Source organism: Marmota monax, unplaced genomic scaffold (genome assembly GCF_021218885.2).
Source record: "Marmota monax isolate L192 unplaced genomic scaffold, Marmota_monax_Labrador192_F-V1.1 WCK01_AAM20220418_F8-fsc00071, whole genome shotgun sequence".
NCBI classification, from domain to species: Eukaryota; Metazoa; Chordata; class Mammalia; order Rodentia; family Sciuridae; genus Marmota; species Marmota monax.
This window is the reverse complement of record NW_026695217.1, coordinates 8,778,314-8,798,623: the sequence shown is the minus strand read 5'-3', so window position 1 is coordinate 8,798,623 and position 20,310 is coordinate 8,778,314. Positions and strand designations below refer to the sequence as shown.

The window sequence follows — 20,310 nt, the reverse complement described above, 5'->3', positions numbered from 1 at the left end:
GAAAATTACAACTCCTGGGCGCGCGGCGCGGCGGGCGCGGGAGGCGGCGGGGCAGGGAGGGGATTCCCGAGCCAGCGGGCGCTCGCCCCCCGCCCGCCGCCGCAGCGTCGCGCGGCCAAGGTCAGGGGCGCCGCAGGAGCAGCGCTTCGAGCCAGGGACGTGGGTCAACGCCGGCCTCGGGGAGGCAGCCCTAGGCGCAGCTGGCCCGTCTGCAGCTGAGGGGCTGCCGAGGTGGCCCGGCACAGCGGACCCTGCGGGCGAGCTCGCGTTGCGCACGCGGGAGCTGGGACCCCACGGTCACTGTCCGCTGGCAGCGCTGTCCGCCGCCTCATAGTGCTGAACCAGCCCGGGCGGAGCGGCCTGCGCTCGCGCCCGATAGGGGCGGGGCCGGGGCAGAAGGAGGACTCGGGACAGCCGCCCCGCGGAGCCAGGAGCTGAAACAGAGCTGGCCAACCTCAGCCGACCGCTGGTCCGGTGTGCAGAAAAGGCTCGCGGCAGCCGGCGGAGGCGCTGCTGATTCATCTCCTGGAGCACCTCGCAGGCCACCGCGATAGCAGCCAACAGCCTCTGGACTCTGGCCACAAGCTGAAGGAGCTGGTGCAGGAGCCTTGTGGGCAGGAGGTGAGGACCCCTCCCTTCCATAGCCCCCAGGAGTCTTAGGGCGGTGGCCGCAGGACAGAGAGGGGCGTGCCCCAGTTTGTCAAGGAGGCAAACCCGTGTGATGCCCAGGCCTTCCGTCTCACCGGCGCTGACCACACTCGGCCCCCGCCGCCCGTTTCTGAAGCTTCGGCCATTCTTCCCCGGCCGCGAGCAGCTCAGACTGCGGGCGCGGCGATGGAGGAGGAGCTGAAGTGCCCGGTGTGCGGTTCCCTGTTTCGCGAGCCCATCATCCTGCCCTGTTCCCATAATGTCTGCCTCCCGTGCGCTCGCACCATTGCTGTGCAGACCCCGGACGGCGAGCAGCACCTGTCCCCACCGCTCCTGCTTTCCCGGGGTGGCGCCGCCGTCGCGCCCCCTCCGGATCAAGACACTGCAGCCGGCGCGGCCTGCGGCGGCGGAGCGAACGCAAACGCTGCGGGCGGTCTGGGCGGTGGAGCGGCAGGTGGCGGGGACCACGCAGACAAGCTGAGCTTGTACAGCGAGACGGACAGCGGCTATGGCTCCTACACCCCGAGCCTCAAGTCCCCCAACGGGGTCCGCGTACTACCCATGGTGCCGGCGCCCCCCGGCTCCTCTGCCGCGGCTGCCCGAGGCGCCGCCTGCTCCTCGTTGTCGTCCTCCTCCAGTTCCATCACGTGCCCGCAGTGCCACCGCAGCGCCTCCCTGGACCACCGCGGCCTACGCGGCTTCCAGCGCAACCGACTGCTGGAAGCCATCGTGCAGCGGTACCAGCAGGGCCGCGGGACCGCGCCGGGGGCGTCTGCAGCCGTGGCGGTGGCCGTTTGCCAGCTGTGTGACCGCACCCCGCCGGAGCCGGCAGCCGCGCTGTGCGAGCAGTGCGACGTGCTCTACTGCGCCGCCTGCCAGCTCAAGTGCCACCCTTCCCGGGGCCCCTTCGCCAAGCATCGCCTGGTGCAGCCGCCGCCGCCGCCCGCGCCACCTGAAGCGGCAGCGGCTCCGCCCAGCGCCGCTGCGACCCCCAGCACTGGCAGTGGCTGCAAAAGCCCAGGGGGCACTGGGGCCAGCGCGGCCCGGAAGTTTCCCACGTGTCCGGAGCATGACATGGAGAACTACAGCATGTACTGCGTGAGCTGCCGGAGCCCGGTGTGCTACCTGTGTCTGGAAGAGGGCCGGCACGGCAAGCACGAGGTGAAGCCTCTGGGGGCCACGTGGAAACAGCACAAGGTGAGCGCTGGCAGCGCCGCCCAGGCGCAGCGCGGGAGGGACCCATGGCCTCTTATGCAAAGTTGGCAGAGGGTTAGCCTTAGGGCCACGCAGGAACATCCTCGTTCATTCATTCATTCCAGCAGTTTACGATTAACCGGTGTTTATGAATCAGGTACCCTGAGCTGGTCATTGCAGTTGGGAAAGATATGAGAAAATAACTCATTAAGTCCCCTCCCACTGGAAACTGTGATTGTATACAAGCCACCCCAATTGCAGAAGCAGGGCTCTCACTCCCAAAGGCTAGTAGGGTACCCTGGAGGCCCTTCCCAATTAAGCCAAATAGGGTCTTCCCTCCATTTGAAAATAAATGCATTTTTAAAGTGCACATTACCACCTGGCTGAAGAAAACTGTCTGGGGACTTCCTGCTCAAAATCTGCTCTAAGGTGGGAGTTTGCACCCCAGCCCTGCCTGAAGGGATGCACTGTTGCCTGTTCAGCAGGACACCCTGTCTTCCAGAGCAGGAATTTTCCTACCCTCAGCTGTTCTTCAGCACCTTCTGTCCTCAAAATGCCTTTCAGCCTAGAGGGCAGATGCCTCCTTGGCACATCTGGGGTTGTGCCCTTTCAAGAAGGGAGTGTTTTCCCCAGAGACTCTCTCTTGCCTGGGACTGTATCACTGGGCCAGTGGGGTAGGGGTGGAGTCATAGGTGATCTCTTAATAAGGGGACCAGGCACACCTCTCCACAGCCTCCTTCCCCTGGGACTTGCTGGCAGCAGGAAGCAGAGTGTCAACCCCAGAAACTTACGCTGACAGATTTTGTTTGTTTTGTTTTGGCACTGGAGATGGAACCCAGGGGCATTTTACCACTGAGCTACATCCCCAACCCTTTTTAAATTTTTTATTTTGAGACAGTGTCTTGCTAAGTTTCTTAGGCTGGGCTTGAACTTGTGATCCTCCTGCCTCAGCCCTCCAAGCCTCTGGGATTGCAGGCATGCACTACTGCATCTGGCTTGTCTTCCTATCTTATACTTCAAGAAAGAGAAGAAACTATCAATATTTGCTTAGACCCTTCACCAGGCCCCAAAGGCAAGGCTGGAGTCAGCTCTAACCAATACTTAATCTCCCACCCAAAGGCCCAGTGGGAACCTGGGTTCAATACCTTTGGAGGTATTGGGCTGGGCAGGTTAGAGCCTATTGTCCAAGGTTCCCCAGTGCCCCTGGGCTCCTGATACCCTCATTCATGAACTCTTTCCAGTAAGCTCTCATTCTAGAGGAGGTAAGAGGTCTCCATACCATCCAACGGGAAATACTGTATGTGTTTTGATTGGAAAATAGAGCAATTTTCCAAGGCTACCTTATCACCCAACTAGGAACAGGCAGAAAGGGCCACACAGAAGAGAGGAAGAGACAACTGATTCTGTACAGATTTGTTTGTATGTATATGAAATATACCCAGTTACTATATATAGTTTCATCTACTATGATGAACATGTGTTGTTATTGTAATTTAACATTTTAAAATAAAAAAAATAGAAGAAACAAATAGGGAACACTTGAGGAATCCCCCTTGGAGAGGAAGATTTGCATGTGGATCTGAAGGAGGGAATGGGCCAAGTCCATGGTCCTAGAGCAGTGGTTCTCTGGGGGGCCCATGTGCAGATGTCCCACCCCACCCAATAGTTTTGGGAACCTTCAGGAGTTCATTAGCAACAAGGAAGCATGGCCCAGGAGGCTGCTGAGAGCCAGAGTGCAAAGTTCCCAGACACTTACCCAGCCTCAAATGCCAACAGTACTGCTGGTGAGAAACCCTGCTCTGAGGTTGCACAGCCCTGCATCTCTCTAGAGCCTGCAATTTACTAGTTGAATGAGTTTAGGTGATTTTAATCTAAAACGTTTTGAAAGTTATATCTAAGTGGATCCTTGTGGGTGGATTAAGCACAATTCTGTAGGTCTAGCCTCCAGCATACTACCCGACCCATTAAGTGGGATTGCTTTTGCAGTCCTGACACTTCAAATCAGAGGACTTGCAGAAAGCTGCAGGGCAGCAGCCTGAGTGCTGTTTTGACCTCACTGACTTGGTTATCTGGAGAAAATGTGAGCGGGTAACTTTGGGGTTTCTTGTGGTGAGCCCCCACCTAGCCTCGAGCTGACTGGGGACACCTGGCTTAAGTTCATTTTTTCCCATATGGCCCTTTGTTACATATACTTTGCAGGAATGTAGATGCCTTACTTATTTCATCTTTTAAGTGAATCGACATCATTTTACAAATCAAGAAATCATTGTAAAAAGGCTGTGATCAATTACCAAGACAAGAAGCATGAGTTCTAAATCTCACATTCTGGTTTCACAAGCTGTTATGTTTTCACAGCCTAGAAAGCCAAAACCAATTTTGGGTATTGCCACTGAAGTGTTCAGAATAGTGAGGACTGGAATGAAGGAAAGTCGATATGAGATTTTGCAGTTGTGAGAGATTCAGCATCTTGCATGGAAGAGGTGGATAATGAGCTGTGGTGCCAAGAACCAAAGCCATGCAGGGAGACTCAGTGGTCACCCCCAGTTTGGTGTCAGTGTATAAAATCTCTCCCCAACCAACAGTGCGCCAGCGTGAGAAGAAGCAGCAGCCAGGTGTCAGCTCAGGAGTGGGCAGGGTCACTGTGACTGTGCAGATTCTTGCATCTGAATTTTGTATCTAGTGCTGCTGCTTCAGGGACAGCCACGTCCTCCTGAATGGAGCCGGACACTGCGAGGTAGTTCTGGGGAGCTTGTGTTTATGACTGCAGGCAGGCGCTGCCGCCGTTGTTTTCCTACAGAAAAGGAGGTTGTTGAGCATGTGTTGTGGTGTCCAGGGACTGGACATGAAAAGACACATGGGGGAACTCATGGCTTAGCTTTGGAGTAGGCACCAGGGCCACCCCAGCAGTGAGGGTGGCTACTGAACGATTGCCTGCACACTCCCACTGGGCCATCCAAGTTCTTGTGAACCTTAACATCTTCGGGTTCTTGTTTTCTGTCTGAAACCCCAGCTCCACACTGGACCTCCTAGCTGCCAGCAGGACTCACCCCAGGCTCCTGGGCCCGGAGGGCCTCCCCCGCAGGCTCCCTTCGCCCAATTTCCTCTCCGACTAGCGATTCCTAAGGGAGGAGATACCCAGGTCTGTTCCAAAGCAAGGTTGATAATCACCTTTTAAACACAGAAATCTTTAGATCTTGGCTAAACAAATTCTATGTTGATTCCCCTGGAAGAGGATTAACTGTTTCTAGGAGCTTCTGACCTGAAGAAGACCCCAGTGGTGAGAAGACCACCACTTTCCAGACAGCATTGCCTTTTTTGCTACTGATGGTAGAGTTCTGCTTCTCCTGAAGCCAGGGGGAAGGTCACTGTGGCCTAGCCTGTCACAGGCCTCGATCACATCTGAAAGTCCTGCTTCTGGGGACTCTGGCTGATGGGTGCAGGTGGTTGGCCCTAAGTTAAGGTAAGGACACTGTTCCCAGCTGAGGATGTGGGACACGGGCTAGGCCTCTCCATAGAAGCGCATTGAGCATCTCACTGGTGCCCCAGGAATGCTGCTCCGGAGTGAGGGATGGCTCAGCCTGAAGACCTCAGGAGAGTCGGGACTTCCCTCTGGCCTGGAGGCTGTGCCAGGGGCCATGGCTTCCCAGCACCATCAGCATGTTCGGTAAAAGAAGTATTGAGGGGTTTCAAGCCTCCAGGAAAGACATCAGAAAGACCACACATGCATGGCAAGGCTGAGCTGTGGCCACCTGCACCCGGCCGTGGGGGACTCACTCCAACAATTACAGCCCCGTATTACCAGTAGGGCCCTCTCCTGAAAACTGCAATTACAGAGGAAGAAATGTGGCCTTAACTGTCATCTGCAAATTCTAATTTCAGAGGGAACACATCTAATGTGGTAGATTTTTTTCCTTCTGGAATTGCTTCGACACTCTTTTTTCTTCAAACTGCAATATAAACTTCTTTACTAATGGTACAAATGCATGGTTTTCCATGGCTGTGTGCCATTCTATTGAAGGGTTATTTTTTAGTTAATCAATATGTTAGTGCTGTGCAGAGGTTTCAGTCTTCAGCTGTGCTGGACGTTTCTCTGCTAAAACCCATACCTGACACTCCTGTTTCCTTGGGTTAGATTAGCAAGTGTGCGATTGCTATATCAAAGGGTATCCATCTTTTAGGTCTGAGTAATATCTCCAGATTACTGCCTGTCCTGTTGTTTCTCCCAACAGCAAAATTATGTCAATAGTAAAAAATTCACAAGGTCGGGGACCAGTAGGGTAAAGCACTGGTGTGGGCTGTCTTACTTCTAATAATTGTTTTCTGCAACTTTCACTTCATTTTTGTTAGAAATAGAGGGGATCACAAGTATCTAGACGTCCATATTCCTAACTAGTCAGGGGCCTTCTTCTCTTCAAGAGTTAATTTAACACGTACAGCTCTGCTGCCCTGTATCTTGGATTTCAGGGTCTCCAAGGTCCACCTGTGGTCTTTTGGAGTGGGGTTGGGTGGCCATAAGAAACAGTTAGAGAGAGAAAACACGTTGGCCAGTGACCTCCAGGAAGTCTGGGGCTCCAGCCTGCCTGCCTCTGCTGGCCTGGGGTCTGTGCACTCTGAGACAGAGCCTGGGGTGGTGGGGAGCTAAGCCTTTCACTGACTCTGAAGTTCTGGGAAAAGAAGGCTCTATGTGCCTGGCTGGCTCAGAGCCCACGGCAGGGCTGCCAGTCCTGGAGATGTGCCCATGGTGGTCCTGGGTGCCAAGGTCAGCACTGCAGGAACCACCACTGGAAAGAGAGCTCAAGTCATGCCCTCAGAGCCACCTCTTCCTTACCGCCCCACACAGCTGGGAAACTATATGGGAGAGGCCAGAACCCACAGCTTAAAGGCCTTCCTCTTGTCTTTGAAGACTATTTGAGAGTTCGAGGAGTTCGGAACTGAAATCAGCCTCAAAGTGTATGACAGGAGGTCCCTCTTGTCACCAGTTATGAGTATGCTAATAGTATGTACCGTGGCTCTCCACATCTTTAGCCTGCAGTGGAAAGACTCCCTACAGGTGGACATTCCTGATGAGCGGCCTGCCTGCAAGTGCCAACCATGCAGAGTGTTCTAGATGGGAGGGACCTCATGCTCTCTGAGGCACTCTAAGGAAAGCACCAGCACACAGGCCCGCCACCTGTGTTTACAAATAAGGGTTTATTGGAACACAGCCATGCTTTTTTGCTTTCTATTGCCTATGGCTACTTTTATCGGTAGTTGCTTTGGAGGGAGTTGAGTAGGTGCATCAGAGATGGGTGTTCTGTAAAGGCAAAAATACTATCTGTCTCTTTATAGAAAAACATTTGCCCATTTTCCATTGCTGTGACAAAGTAACTGAGAGAATCATCTTGAAGGAGGAAAGAATATTTTTGTTTCATGGTTTCAGAGGTTTCAGTCTGTGGTCACTTGGCCCCATCTCTTTGGGCCTTTGGTGAAGCAGAACATCATGGTGAGGAGTATTTGGTGGAGTGGGCTGCTCACCTTGTAGCAGACAGGAGACAGAGAGAAAGTGGCTGGGGTCAATGCTGCCTAGAGGACCTGTCTCCAGTGACCTACCTCCTCCAGCTAGGCCCCGCCTCCTCAGCTTGCACCACCTGCGGGAGCACCACCAGCTGGGACAGGCCTTCAACACATGGACAAGCCTTGGGGCATTGCAGATGCAAGCACAGCAGCTCCAGACTCACCCGCTCTTGAGAGAGCCAGTCTCAGCACCTGCCTCCATGGGAATGCGGGGCTGTGAACCCAGAGCAGTCCTGCTGCCCCAGGGTCTGCACTTGAGATGCCTGCAGGGACTGTGTGCTGGGCTACAGGGCATGAGCCCATGACTGCAGCTCATCTGAGAAGTGGCCACGCTCCTTGGAGTGGACTCCAGGGCAATCCAGAGTGTTGAACCCGAGAGTCAAGAAGGCACCCGACCTCCCGATCTCAGAGGGTGGGAAGCAGCTGCAAAGCTGAGGGAGCCCCAAGGCAGAGGGCAGGGGCCAGGGGAAGGAACTCTGCACACATGTTCTTTGCTGCTCTCTGGGATGGAAAAGAAAGCTGTCTGATGTTTGTCCTTGGATTTCCTGTTAGTTGTGTCTGTTGCTCTAGAAAGCAGTGGGGTGTGCCTTATCCACTTTTGAGGGGACTGCAGGCATGATGGTGGAGGTTAAGGGGTCACAGTCTGGGGCCTCTGGGCCAGAGCATCCAGGCAGACAGGGAGAGGCTCTGTGGGGGACTTTCTGTTTTGTACAGTCAGCTATTGGCTGGTGGAGTTTATGAACAGTGGTCCTGTCATTTTGCAGATAAGGAAACCTGAGGTGAAGGGCTCTCTGGACTTGCACAGCAAGCCCTGGAATGATATTGAAAATGGCCTCCACTTTCCCCAGGGTGTGTGTTGAACAGCAAGACACCGCAGAAGGCCAAGTGTATGTTGGGCTAAACAGTAGATCCGTGTGGCGCCTGCAGAGGAGTCATTACATGTGGAAGAAACAGGGTTAGCTGAATGGGACAGGGTGTGCCCATGTCTGTCCTCTCCGAATGGTGGGGACAAACATGGCACAATCTCTCCTTCAACTGGAATGGGCAGCAAGAAAGGAAATCAGAAGCAGGTGGGCAAAACAACCTGCGAAGAGCCAACAGGACAGGGGTTGGGGCCGGAGGGGGCAAAGAGAGCAAATAGTCTTCCCATTTCACATGCAGCACAGGGAAGAGGTTCAGAGGACAGGAGGGACGGGGCAGGGCCAGGGGCCATGGGGGCAGGAGGCCAGGAGTGCTGGGGGTCTGCCTGACAGACGGCCACTGCAGAAGGGACTGGACCTGGAGGAAGCACCTGCCTGGAGCACCTGTGTAGACAGCAGGTGACTTGAGAACAGCCAGGTCAGGAAGCGCAGGCAAACCCTGTGCTTGCCCAGTCTGCCCGTCCTGGCTTATAGTTTGATTTTAGGTGGTAGCTACAAAACCAGGAAAGCAATGACGGGGAATGATGGGAGGTGGGCCACTAAAATGAAGAGCCGAGGCCTGTGGCTCCACAGGCCCCTCTGCAGGTTGGCTGCTCCACCCAGTGGGTTTGCCCATCAGCTGAGCTGTGCTTCCTGGGAACCAGACACCACCTCTGGCACTTGCTGTGATAGTCCAAGCTGACCGTGGGTCTTGCCATCATGGCATTATTCTGAGTACTTACTTTTTAACCCACCTAAGTACTTATTGGGTCCACAGAGAATCCAGGAGCACCTGTGTCCTTGCAGGGACAAGGTAAGTGCTTGGTTGTAGAAGGAATTGTCTCCCACAAGGGCAAACATCTGGTCACAGGAGAAAGAAAAAAACAACTAATGGGTAAACAGGCGAGGTGCCTTCTGATGCTGGCAAGTACTGAGACAGAAGTAAGGATAATGTGACAAAGATACTTCAGCAGTGAAGAAGGTTGGAAATCGTCTGTGCAGAAGTCAAATTTCCAGATAGGACTTGAAGACAGAGGAGAAGGGACCAGCCCTGCATGCCGGAAAGGGAAGCAGGAGCCCAGAACCAGAGGCAGGAAGAGGCATGTCAGGTTTGAGGGGCAGAAGTGGGCCAGCGTGTGAATGGCTGGCAGGAGCAGAGCCAGGTGGAGCAGGGAATGCAGGGCAGAGTGGACCCTGGGTCCTACAGGGTGCCAGGGGAACCCCCAGAGGGCTTTCGGCTGGGAGCCAGGTGTGGCTCTTAGAAGGTCCCTGGGGCCTTTGTTCAGAAAGGGAGGGTGGGGACACGAGTGGGGACAGGAAGACTCATCTGAGGCTACTGCAGTGGACCAGGTATAAATGGGGACTCTTGTTAGGAGCAAGCAGCAGCAATGACGAGATGCTCGTGCGTTCATCTCCTGCTGAAGCCCGCCCCACTTCTTGGACTTGTGGTTTGATGTCTTTCATTATTTTTGCAAAATTGTTGTCTCCTCTATCTTCAGATAATTGTTCTATCATTTAAAAAATATTTTTAATTTTTGATGGACTTTATTTTATTCATTTATTCATATGCAGTGCTGAGAACTAAACCCAGTGCCTCATACAGGCTAGGCAAGTGCTCTCACAAGGCCACACCCCCTATCCCTCTATCATTTCTCTCATCCTCTTGGGATTTCAATGACACGTATGTTAGATTGCTTGATAACATTCCATAGTTCTTGGACACTCTTCTTTTTATCTCTTTGTGTTGCAGTTTGGGTAATTTCTGTTGACCTCTCTTCAAATTCATGACTCCCTCCTGGGCCACGTCAAGCCTCCTGACCTTCTCTTCCTCCCCACGCTGCCTGTCCCTCCCTGTCCCTGCTGTGGGTGCCTCTCTCAGAGCACTCCCAGGACAGTCTCTACTTCTCACCAGGGATACAGGTTTTCCTCTCTTTCCCTCAGCTGTGAGGGGTCTTTGCTCTGCCACCAAGAGGGTTTTTTTTTTCTTTTAATTAATGCATTCTTAAATTTTATAGACTCTTACAAGCTGTCTTAAACCCCTTTTGAAATAAATAGATCTGCTTTTCTTTTGCCTTCAGGCCAGGATGTTCCTGGGGTGGGAAGAGCTGCCTGTGACCTGCAATGGGCATTCAGTGTGGGTGAGATGTCCACTTGGTTGCTGGAAGCCTCTGTGTGGCAGGCGACAGCTCCGCATGGCCAACCCATGCAGACTCTTCCCAGCTCTTCCCAGGTCACTCCAGCCTCTACCGCTCGCCCTGGGTAGTGGTCACAACGTTTCTGTTTTCCTTTGGTTGTGGAAGAACTAGGAAACACTTTCAAAGTCCTGCGGTGTCCTCCACTTGGCCAGTCTTTAGGTCTGTTTTCTACTTTGTGCAGGGGGCATTCTTCCTTGAGCCTGGAGCTGCAGAGAGAGAGACACTGCCTGTGGGGTCCGACTCCAGGAGCCGGTGCTCCGCCGGGGGCAGACGGTCCTTTCTACCACCGAGTCTCCTCTCAACTCCTTTTCTGGTTCTAGACTTTTTCTAGATTGATTTTGCTTAAAATCCATTTCTTCTCTCAATGCAAAATGGTAAAGAGCACAGACCTGGCTCTTCCTGAGCAAGCTGCAGGTGGTGGCCTGAGGTTGAAATGGGCCTACAGCATCCCAGGCCTGACTGCCTCCTGGCGTCTCCAGGGGTGAGGCCCGCTTCTTCTTTTATTTTCTTTCTTTCAATTTCTTTTAGTTACATGCAACCCTGGGGTACACCTTGACATTATCACAAAGGTGTGAAACTCAACTGGCTCTGATTCAGGGCCCACCCACCTGTCCCCACTCCCTCCCTTCTCCCCACTCTCCCTTCAATCCCTTTACCATTTATTTTTCTAATTAGTGTCCTGTGGACACATCTGATGCTGGGACCCACTGTGCCACGTCCAGGCTGCACATACAGAAGTTCTATCAGATCCATTCCAGGGTCCCTGCCTTTTCCCATCCCTTTCTCTTCCTCTTTGATCCCCTCCATCTACTCTTCTGATCTTTCCCCTATCCTTCTCTCTTTCTTTGTGTTTTTTTTTAACTCCCCCTTCTTTTGGACTAGTTTCTGCATATCAGAGAAACTCTCAGGCCCATCCATTTACTGTCAAATCCGTAAGTCACTCTCTTTATAGCTAATAGCCTGTCGTGTGGACCTACCACATTTTCTTTGTGTATTCATCTACTGAAGGCACCTCGTTGTTTCCACAGCTTGGCTGTTGTGAATTTTGCTGCTGTAAACCCTGATGTGGCTATGTCCCTATAGTATTTGGATATTTACATCTTTTGGATTTATACTGTGGAGTGGTGTAGAGTGGTGGTTCCATTCCTCGTCTTTTGAGAACCTCAACACTGCTTTCCAGAGTGCTTACTGGAAAAAGTCCCACCAACAATGTATGAATGGACCTTTTCCCCAAATCAAGCGAGGCCTTTTGCAGTGTACCCCCAAAGTGTAAGAGCAGTCAGTCACACAATCGTTCCAATACATGTTGCACGTCAGGCACAAAGCTAAAGGGGAATTCTGGTCCTTGCTGCTGATCCTTGGTTCATTCCAGAAACTTCCCTGACATGTTGCCCAAGGAAAATACTAACTTATTCAACAAATACTCACTGGAAGCACGTTAGTACCTCATCCCAAGATGGAACCTGCAAGCTCTCCCTCTCCAAAACCACACATGGCAGCAGGAGAGAAAGACGGCAGGATGTAGTAGGTGTGGGTCCCCGAGGACCAGCTTCCACGCAAGACAGTGGAGGGAGGGGCACTGGAGTGAGTTGGGATGCCCACTAGCCCCTGCAAGGCAAGGGAGGCACACCTATAGGGGAGCAGCAGGTAAAGGCGCAGAGTGTGGCCATGGCTATGCTGTGCAGGCCGGTGCCAGCTGTGCTCTTCTGTTGACTTCCGCAGAACCCCATGAGCCCAGGCCCCAGGGAATGTGTTCCAGTTACTCTGGGTCTAACTCTGCCAGGTGGGCTCTTGAGGGTCGCTGGGCACCAGCTGACCCCATGGTCAGGGTGAGACGCTATTGTGTGCCCTGGGCCTGTCTGATGGGAAGCCAGTTCCTGGTGGTGTTGTTCCTCGGCTCCACCTCTCCTGGTTTCTACCTCAGCCTAGGTGTTAGCCGAGGACGTCCCTTGGTGGTGCTGATCTATCCATACTGGCCCCTTGCAAACCTTAGCAAGGCTGCTGCCCTCTGCAGTCTGGGAGATGCCTGAGCAGTCAGCATCTGGAGACTCAGAATGAGAAGGCGAGAAGTGGGCGGTGCAGAGAGAAGGGCCTCACCTTTGCCACCCCAGGGCACTGCGCAGGCCGAGGCTCGGCAGGCGCTGCTAACCCTCACCCAGCAGGTTGGGTGCAATCAGCTCCCCTACGAGTCAGTGTGGCAAGCAAGAGAAACCCACTGGCCTACCTAGAACAGGGAATCCGTCAGCACAGTGCTTTCTGCCTCAGCACTCAGCCAGGTCTGAAGTCCTGGACAGGAGGCCACATGGGCAAACCCAGACTCCATATCTACCACTAGACCCTCACAATTCTATGACCTGACCCCAAAGGTGTGCTGGTTTCTTCCCACCAGCAAGCAGGCCGTCAGCTCTGTAGTGGACACTGGTTGGGTGTCTTCTAATGCTCTTCTCTTCCGACCCTCCCTTCCTGGAGGCAGTCAGTGTCAGACCCCACAGGTTCAGAGCTCCATCCCCAAGGACCCCCACCTAGGTGCTAACCCCAAGCCCCAGGTTGCTTTCCCTGAGCTTCTGACCCACCAGATATAAATCGGGGTCCCCCAGGTTTGATTGACTTTCTCCAGTGGTCACAGAGCTCAGGCAGACACTTGTTCACGCTCACGGCTTATTATAAAGGTTATTACAAAGGACACAGAGGGAGGGATGTCCAGGGAGGGGGGAGGCGGAGCTCCCACGGCCCCCCAGGCGCACGCCCTCCAGGACCTCCCTGTGTTTAGCTGTCCTTTGGGGCTTTTTTGGACAGCGTGTAGCAGTGGGAGTGGGCAGAGGTCTGCTGTGAGGCTGGTGGACAGAGGAGCTCAGCAGGGCTGTGGTGCAGACACAGTGAGGTGTCTCCTTTCTGCCAGTGTGGGCAGGACCTTCTCAAAGGGGTTTCCTGGTGCACTCTCAGGCAAGCAGGTCAGAGGATTTCTCTGTGGCCAGCCCAAGGCAGATGGGCAGGGAGGTCAGAGTTTCTGTGGCCTGCCCTGGGAGGAAAAGAGTCAAGAGAAAGAAGGGAAGGGGCGGGGACTTGGCTATCAGGGTCGGAGGAAGGAGGCATGTGGCTGTGTCTCCCTCTGAAGTGCAGGAGATCCGGAGGCAGCCCCAGGGGGGTGGGGCTGTCAGCTGCCAGCAGGGTGGACTCCAGGGAGGAGCCCTGTCGTGGCCACCAGACAGGACATGGCCTGTGAGCACTGGTCCTCCCAGGCAGTGGACAGAGCTCTTCAGTGAGCATGTGGGGAATGAGGCTGAGAAGGAAGGCTCTGGTTGAGGATGGCGGCCTCCAGGGCATCTACCTCGGAATCCCTGGGCTGGGGAGGCCCCTGACCCAGCAGATATGTGGAAGTGGAGCATCTTGAGAGGGGAGGTGGTCCTGGGTTCCTCAGCTGACCCTGTGACCGCCCGAGGTCCTTATAAAAGGGAGGCAGGAGGGGCAGCAAGTAGTCACAGATGTGAGGTGGATGCAAATGCCTTGGTCCACAGGGGACTGAAGCACCACACCACGTCCCAGGGGCCTAAACATCAGGAGTTTGTTCCTCTTAGTTATAGAAGCCTGAGATCACGGTGCTGGCAGCTCTGGAGTCTGGGGAGGTGAGAGCACCTGCACCCTGTGTGCTCGTGGGTGGAAGATGAGGAGCTGCCCGAGGCCTCTTTGAGGCTCTGATAAGGGCCGGGAGCCTCTTGAGAGGCCCAGTGCTCACAACTCCATCACTGAAAGAGCCATCTCCTGATGCCACCATCTTGGGAGTTCGTATCCATTGTGTGAATCTGGGGACACAAACACCCAGACCACAGCATGAGAGGCCGCATGAGTCAAGCAGCCATACCTGGGTGACCTGGGCAAGGAAGCAGACTGTCCCTGGAAGGAACAGCCCTGACGCTCTGCAGACTCTGGCTCAGACGTGGATGATGACTCTGTGTCACTTAGGCCCTTCTGACAGTGGTGGCAGGGAGCTCAGGTGCCGAGGGGACCCACGACAGAATGACCCCTGCTGTTCCGGGCAGGGTGGGTCCACTCAGAATCTTCTCTGCCCAGCCTGGATGGGCCCTGAAGGGTGGGGGTCTTCACAGATGGCGATCTTCTGTGCTGCCAGCCGTGGAGGAGATCTCCATGTAACCTGGCCCTCTCAGGGAGCCAGTGCACAGGAGCTGACCTCCTGAGCCGCTTTGCTTCAGGGACCCCCAATCCTGTCCCCTGTCCTGCCAAAGACCCCTTTGATTCTGAGACCCAACTTAACATGGCAGGGCCTGCTGCCCACTGTGGCTCCTTCATGGTGACCTCTGAGCTCATTGCTCCTGAGTGTACTTCTGTGCAGGGCCTAGCCCTCGCTGACCCTCAGCTTCAGCCCTACAGCAGGACTCTATGACAGCCCCTCTAGGGTGGGACTGGATCCTAGGGCTTCTGGGAGGGGCAGCCTGTGGGCTCGTGGAACCCAGGGGCTCCTGGGGAGGGGACTGTTCCTAGCCACCCCCCTCAGGATCCCCTTTGGCCCTATTGCCACTGCTGAGGCCTCCGTGTGCCCACCTTCCCTCCCAGCCCTGTGAGTCACCTCCAGTGGTGCTATGGCTCCCTACTCTGCTTCCCCTTCAGACCTGTCTGCTTCCACCGCAAGGGCTGCTGAGGCTCGGGTCTTTAGGCCGCTGTGTTTATCTTGGGCATTGACTGAGCCTAGCGCCCGCAGTTCAGAGAAGACCAGGAAACAAGGCAGCTCTCTGCCGGTGGGGCAGGGTCTGCAGGGTGGGTGGAGGGACTGCGGGACTGCGGGTCTGCAGCCAAGGTCAGGGAGGGTCATCAGAAGCGCCCTCCTGTGTGACTGCACTAGGGCTAGCTCAGTGATGGCAGTTAACCTAGAAAGAGTCATGAAAGGCAGGTCAATCTGTAGGGCACCGGGAGCTGCCAGTGCCTGGTGCCACAGAACAGAGGGTGAGGAATGTCCACCTGGCCATCGTAATCATGCCCAGTGTGGGGGAGGCTCAGACAATGGAGAGCAAAATCAAATCAAGCGTTTGTGGGGTACAGCACTGGTTCAGGCACCATATGGCACCAGAGACACTCAGGACTGGCTTGTGGTGTGGAGTTGGCCACAGCATGGGGGTGGCTGCAGCACGGGCTGGGAGCCAGGCCCCCTTCTGGGCGTTCAAAGAGCACATTCTACTGGGGAGGACAGCCAGAGCTTCAGGAGGAGCCGCATTTGGAAAGCGTCTTCCCAGGTGGGTGCTGGCAGCAACTCTAGGCAGGGCCAATGGGAGGTGCTGCAAGCAGAACCCAACCAGCAGGGGAAGAGCAGGGTGGCCTGGGGACCCAGTTTAGAGGAAGGGTGGCGTCCCCAAGGGTAGCAACATGGACAGCCTGGGATGCAGAGCTGAGGGCCTGAAGTCTCTCTAGACAGCAGAGGACACTGTCATAAATAAGAGCAGAGCCAGGTAGAGAGCGGGGGGGGGGGGCGCTTTTTGGTGTATGGGACTCAGAGCCTTGGGGGGGGCTCTCGGCAGCAATCTTCACCAGCAGTTGGACATGTGGGGACTGAGCCCAGCCCAGCCTTGCTCCAGGCGCAGGGGCTGCTGGTCTAGCAGGGGGACTGACAGGGCCACAGGGAGGGTCTCCTGGGGACCTGGCTATGGTCCCCTAAACATTAGTGGGTGGTGTCAACTCAGTCATGCCCCGGACACTGTAACATGGGTCTTAGTCCCCGTACCTTTCATGTCTGGGGTAATGGTTCGCCCATCTCTAGCCCTTTCACATGCACATAAGAATGACCTTCACAGGTCACAACCTGTGATCCCAGAGACTCGAGGGGCTGAGTCAGGAATGCAAGTTCAAGGCCAGCCTTAGCAACTTAGGGAGACCCTGCCTCAAAATGAAAATACTAAAGACTGGAGATATAGCTCAGGGGTAGAGTATTCCTGGGTTCAATCCCCAGCACCAGGAAAAAAGAAAATACATTTAATTAGCTATATGACCTTGGGCAAGTTCACAGCACCCTCCAGGTGGGAAGAAAGACAAATGGCTACACACCTGCGAGCGCCACTGGCACACATGCAAGTTATATCAGGAAACTGGGTGGCAACACACAGCACATTTCCGTGCTCCTTTATAGTTGGTACCTTTTACTAGACACTCAACTTCCTCTATGTGAAATGAAGTCCCCCACAGCATTTCTAAGGTCTTTGTGTCTACATTGTGTACCTCCTTTGCTATCCTAATGTTGGTGGTCAGGGACCAAGTTTGAAAGCAAGGTCCCCCGGGTGACCCTGCACAGTCCCTGGCAAGCACCTGGGATCAGCTAAAAAGCCGCGAACTTCAAACAGAGGTGGGTCCCAGGAGGCACTTCAGACAGACAGCTCCAGAGATGGTAGACCTGCATCGGACAATTCCTAAGGAACCAGGGAGGGCTTGATTGTGTGCTAAGCATAACAGTGAGAGCCCGTGGGGCCAGATTCACCACACTTGTCCAACCTTAGGAGGGCAGAACAGAAACAAGGAGCTTCCCAGGACTCTCAAGCCGGGGTTTGAAGTACACTGGCCCAGGACCCTGCCTGGGAGGAACCCAGACTGCTCTGGGAGCTGCTGGTGGAGATGCTCTGTGGGGCAGACAGGCATTGGTTGGACCCAGGAGGAAACTGTCCCAAACCAGACTCCTAGGGATGCATTCTCACCCGCGAGGACAAGGAAGCCACTAACTGCCCCTTGCTATTCAGTTACAACCATTCAACCAGGAATCAGAGGGTGTCTTCCACCTGGGCCTTTCCTTTCTTTCCCAGAGTTAGCTATGATCTGCCCACTGGGGCAAGCCAAGCCCCTCACCTCTCAGACTCAAGGTCTTCGTACCACTAGGGGAGGACTGGGAATAGTGTTCAGGGTCCTCAGCCAATACCCAGTGGTCCCTGTGGAAGATGGAGCTGGTGCCCTGAAGGCTGAGACAGGTTGAAGGCTCCACCCCAGGCTGCTTGCTCCTGGGGACCCATTGTGACTGCCACAGTCCTCTTCCAGGCCAGGAGAGGTGACTTACCATCATTCCCCCCACACATGGAACTGGGTGGAAAGAAGGACAAGTGCGTTTCTGTGGGGACACTTCCATGGCCACCAGCCGTCCCTGCCCACCTGGGTCCCACCAAGGCCTGCCAACCTGGGGATAGGCCCTCACCTGACTGAGCACAGGGCTGGCCCTGGGAGGCTCTGTGCTGAGAGGCTCTCTGGCCATGCAGAGGCAGCAGAGGGGAAGCAGGTGGTGAGTCTGTAGGCCACTGAGCCACAAGATGGCTCTGTTTTCAGCCAGGCACTGCCCAAAGTCATGGTCTCCTTGCCAAGTGGGAAGCAGGTCAGCTGGTGCTGGGGAGGCAGGGCTGCTGGGAGGCAGGCACTGGCTGGAGCACAGCTGTGCTGGTGCCTGGCATAGGTCTGACCTCTCTCCCCGCTGGCAGAGGTGGCGGATCAGCTGTGACCTACCCCGCTCAGCACAGGCCTCGGGTCTACCAACCATTCTGCTCTTCTTTAACCAAGGACTTTTCCTAAACTCCCATCTGTGCAAAGACAAAAGACAGTTGCCCCGTTGATGCCCTAGAGATAGGGGGAGGTGGCCTCTGGGGGAGGCGACAGGCCTGAATGTGTATGAGCCCCAGACCTGCATGTCGAAGCCCTGACCCTTGATGTGAAGAGGTGGGACCTTCGAAGGCCCTTAGGTTCAGACAAGGTCTGGAGGTGGAGCCCAAGGAGAGGAAGGAGCCAGGCCTCTGCATGGCCACTATGGGAAGGCATGGGTAGGACCCTGGAAGAGCACAGCGAGCTGGCGCCCTGACCTGGAGGTGTAAGCATCCTTGTCTAAGGTGCACCATCTGGGGTACAAAGATAGCTGAGAAGGGAACGGGCCTGGCCTTGGTGGGCCTATGCTCTGGGTGGGTGCCTTGGGGAGGGGCTTGCTGCCCCTCTCTGGATGCTGATAACTAATCACTTTGAAAGATGCCTGCAAGCCTGTGGACAATGCTGCCATCTGAGCCTCCTTCCAAGGTCAAGTATCCTGAGCCCTGGACCTCCAAGGATGGGGGTCAAGATCTGTGCCCCTTCCATATTAAACTTAATAGCATGTAAATTCCAGCTCCCACAGTCTGGGGCTGGGCTCAGTGGTAGAGCTGCCTAGCATGTGCAAGGTCCTGGGTTCTCAGCACCACATAAAAATAAATAAATAAAATAAAGGTATTGTGTCCAACTACAACTAAAACATAAAAAAAAAAAATCCAGCTCCCCAGTCATGTTAGCTGCCCGTCAGGTACTCAGGAGCCAAGTGTGGCCAGTGGCCGTCAGTGGAGGGTGGGCATGGAGCACCCCAGGTTCTGCTGACAGCTTTGCTGTCTTGAAACTTGCAGAGTGGGTACCCTAGAGTGAGCCGCAGAGGGAGGTGCCTGAGCAGGGGTGCAGGGGTACAGCAGTGGAGTAGGAGAAGCTTCTTGGAGGGGCCACCCTTGCTTGGAGGCTCCTGGCTCCCTGGAGCGGACCAGCCCTCACCTGAACCTCACCCAGAGCTGCAGAGCCTCCCTTGCCTTCCATGCATGGCCCTAGGCCTGCTCCCAGCTAATCAGAGATTTCCAGCTGAGGCTGGAAATTGTCATTGTCCAGGCCAGTGAGGCTCCAGATGCTCTTGGAGGGCTGGGTCAACCCAGACTCCTGGGCTCCACCTGGTTTCTGATGGGCAGCTCTGGAGGAGCCAGAGACTGCCCTTCTACTGAGGTCCGCAGTGATGCTGACACAAACAGGGATCCCACTCTGAGAACCACTGCTACGGTCTAAAGAGTAACATTCCTGGACTTTTTTAATGCCACAGAGAGAGACATAGTGCTGCGTGGCCAGGGGCTCTTCCAGTCCTGGGTCATGGCTGTGACAGCCAGATCTCTCTGGACTGCCCTGCTCCACTCTCAGCCTTTACATTTAGAAAATGTGACTAGTTAAAAACCAGGTCATCTGCCTCATCCATGGCTAGGTTTCAAAGACAAATTGGATTGTGTGTGTGTGTGCCTGTGTGTGTACGCAGGAGACGCAGGACACGCAGGACACTGACGCCATGGACCTGAGCTCAGCCAGCAGATGCCCCCATTGTGAGCAAACCATACCATGAACAGACAAGACACGCCTATGTCTTTCTACAATGTCAGATTCATTGAGTAACAATAAATTCACAGGCTACACACTTGCAGTTGTTGTGATTCACTGAATGCCGGTGGGTCACGTGACAGAGGTCAGACACCCACAAGTCCTTTCCTTCCATTTCACTCTTCATTTCTAATATCTGAAACACTCAAGGCACACACCACACTTCATAAAATTTGCATATAAGAAACAGAAAGACTAAGAAAGGGTAAGGCAGCTTCAGGGTCAGAGGGCGCTGGGCCAGCAGCACAGGGAGAGGGATATGGACACAGAGCAGAAGGGTCAAGGCGGAAGTCAGATAAGGGTCAAGGAACTCTTTGCACAGAGTTGCCCAGGCAATGGACCCTGGTGGATGCCAGTTTGTTTCAGAGCATGAGTTTGAAGTGTCAGATAGAGGTGTACCCTTGGAGGGGCCAGGATAAAAATGCTGCTAAAGTCCAAGAACAGAACTGGAGATTCACTGCTGTGGCGATTCTCCTGGGCAAGGCTAGTGAGGAGTGACCAGGTGACAGGGTACAGTGCCACCGTGTCCACCCTCAGAGGGCTCCTCCTTTTATGGGCCTTGCGTTAAGCAGGTTCTGTCTGGTGAGTTTGATAAGCTCCCATGTCTGGTGTTCCTGATGAGATTTGGGATGGCCATGTGTCCAGGT

The 20,310-nt window shown here is 54.6% G+C and overlaps 1 protein-coding gene across 1 annotated transcript in view; it reads left to right on the top strand.

The window, feature by feature from the left end:
• The first annotated feature begins 259 nt into the window (after positions 1-259).
• Positions 260-20,310, top strand: part of Trim67 (tripartite motif containing 67) — a 35,190-nt gene continuing 15,139 nt past the window's right edge. The window contains exon 1 of the mRNA XM_046432163.2: positions 260-1,845. Coding sequence (XP_046288119.1) covers positions 835-1,845 — 1,011 coding nt within the window. The 5' untranslated portion in view covers positions 260-834. The remainder of the gene's footprint in view (positions 1,846-20,310) is intronic.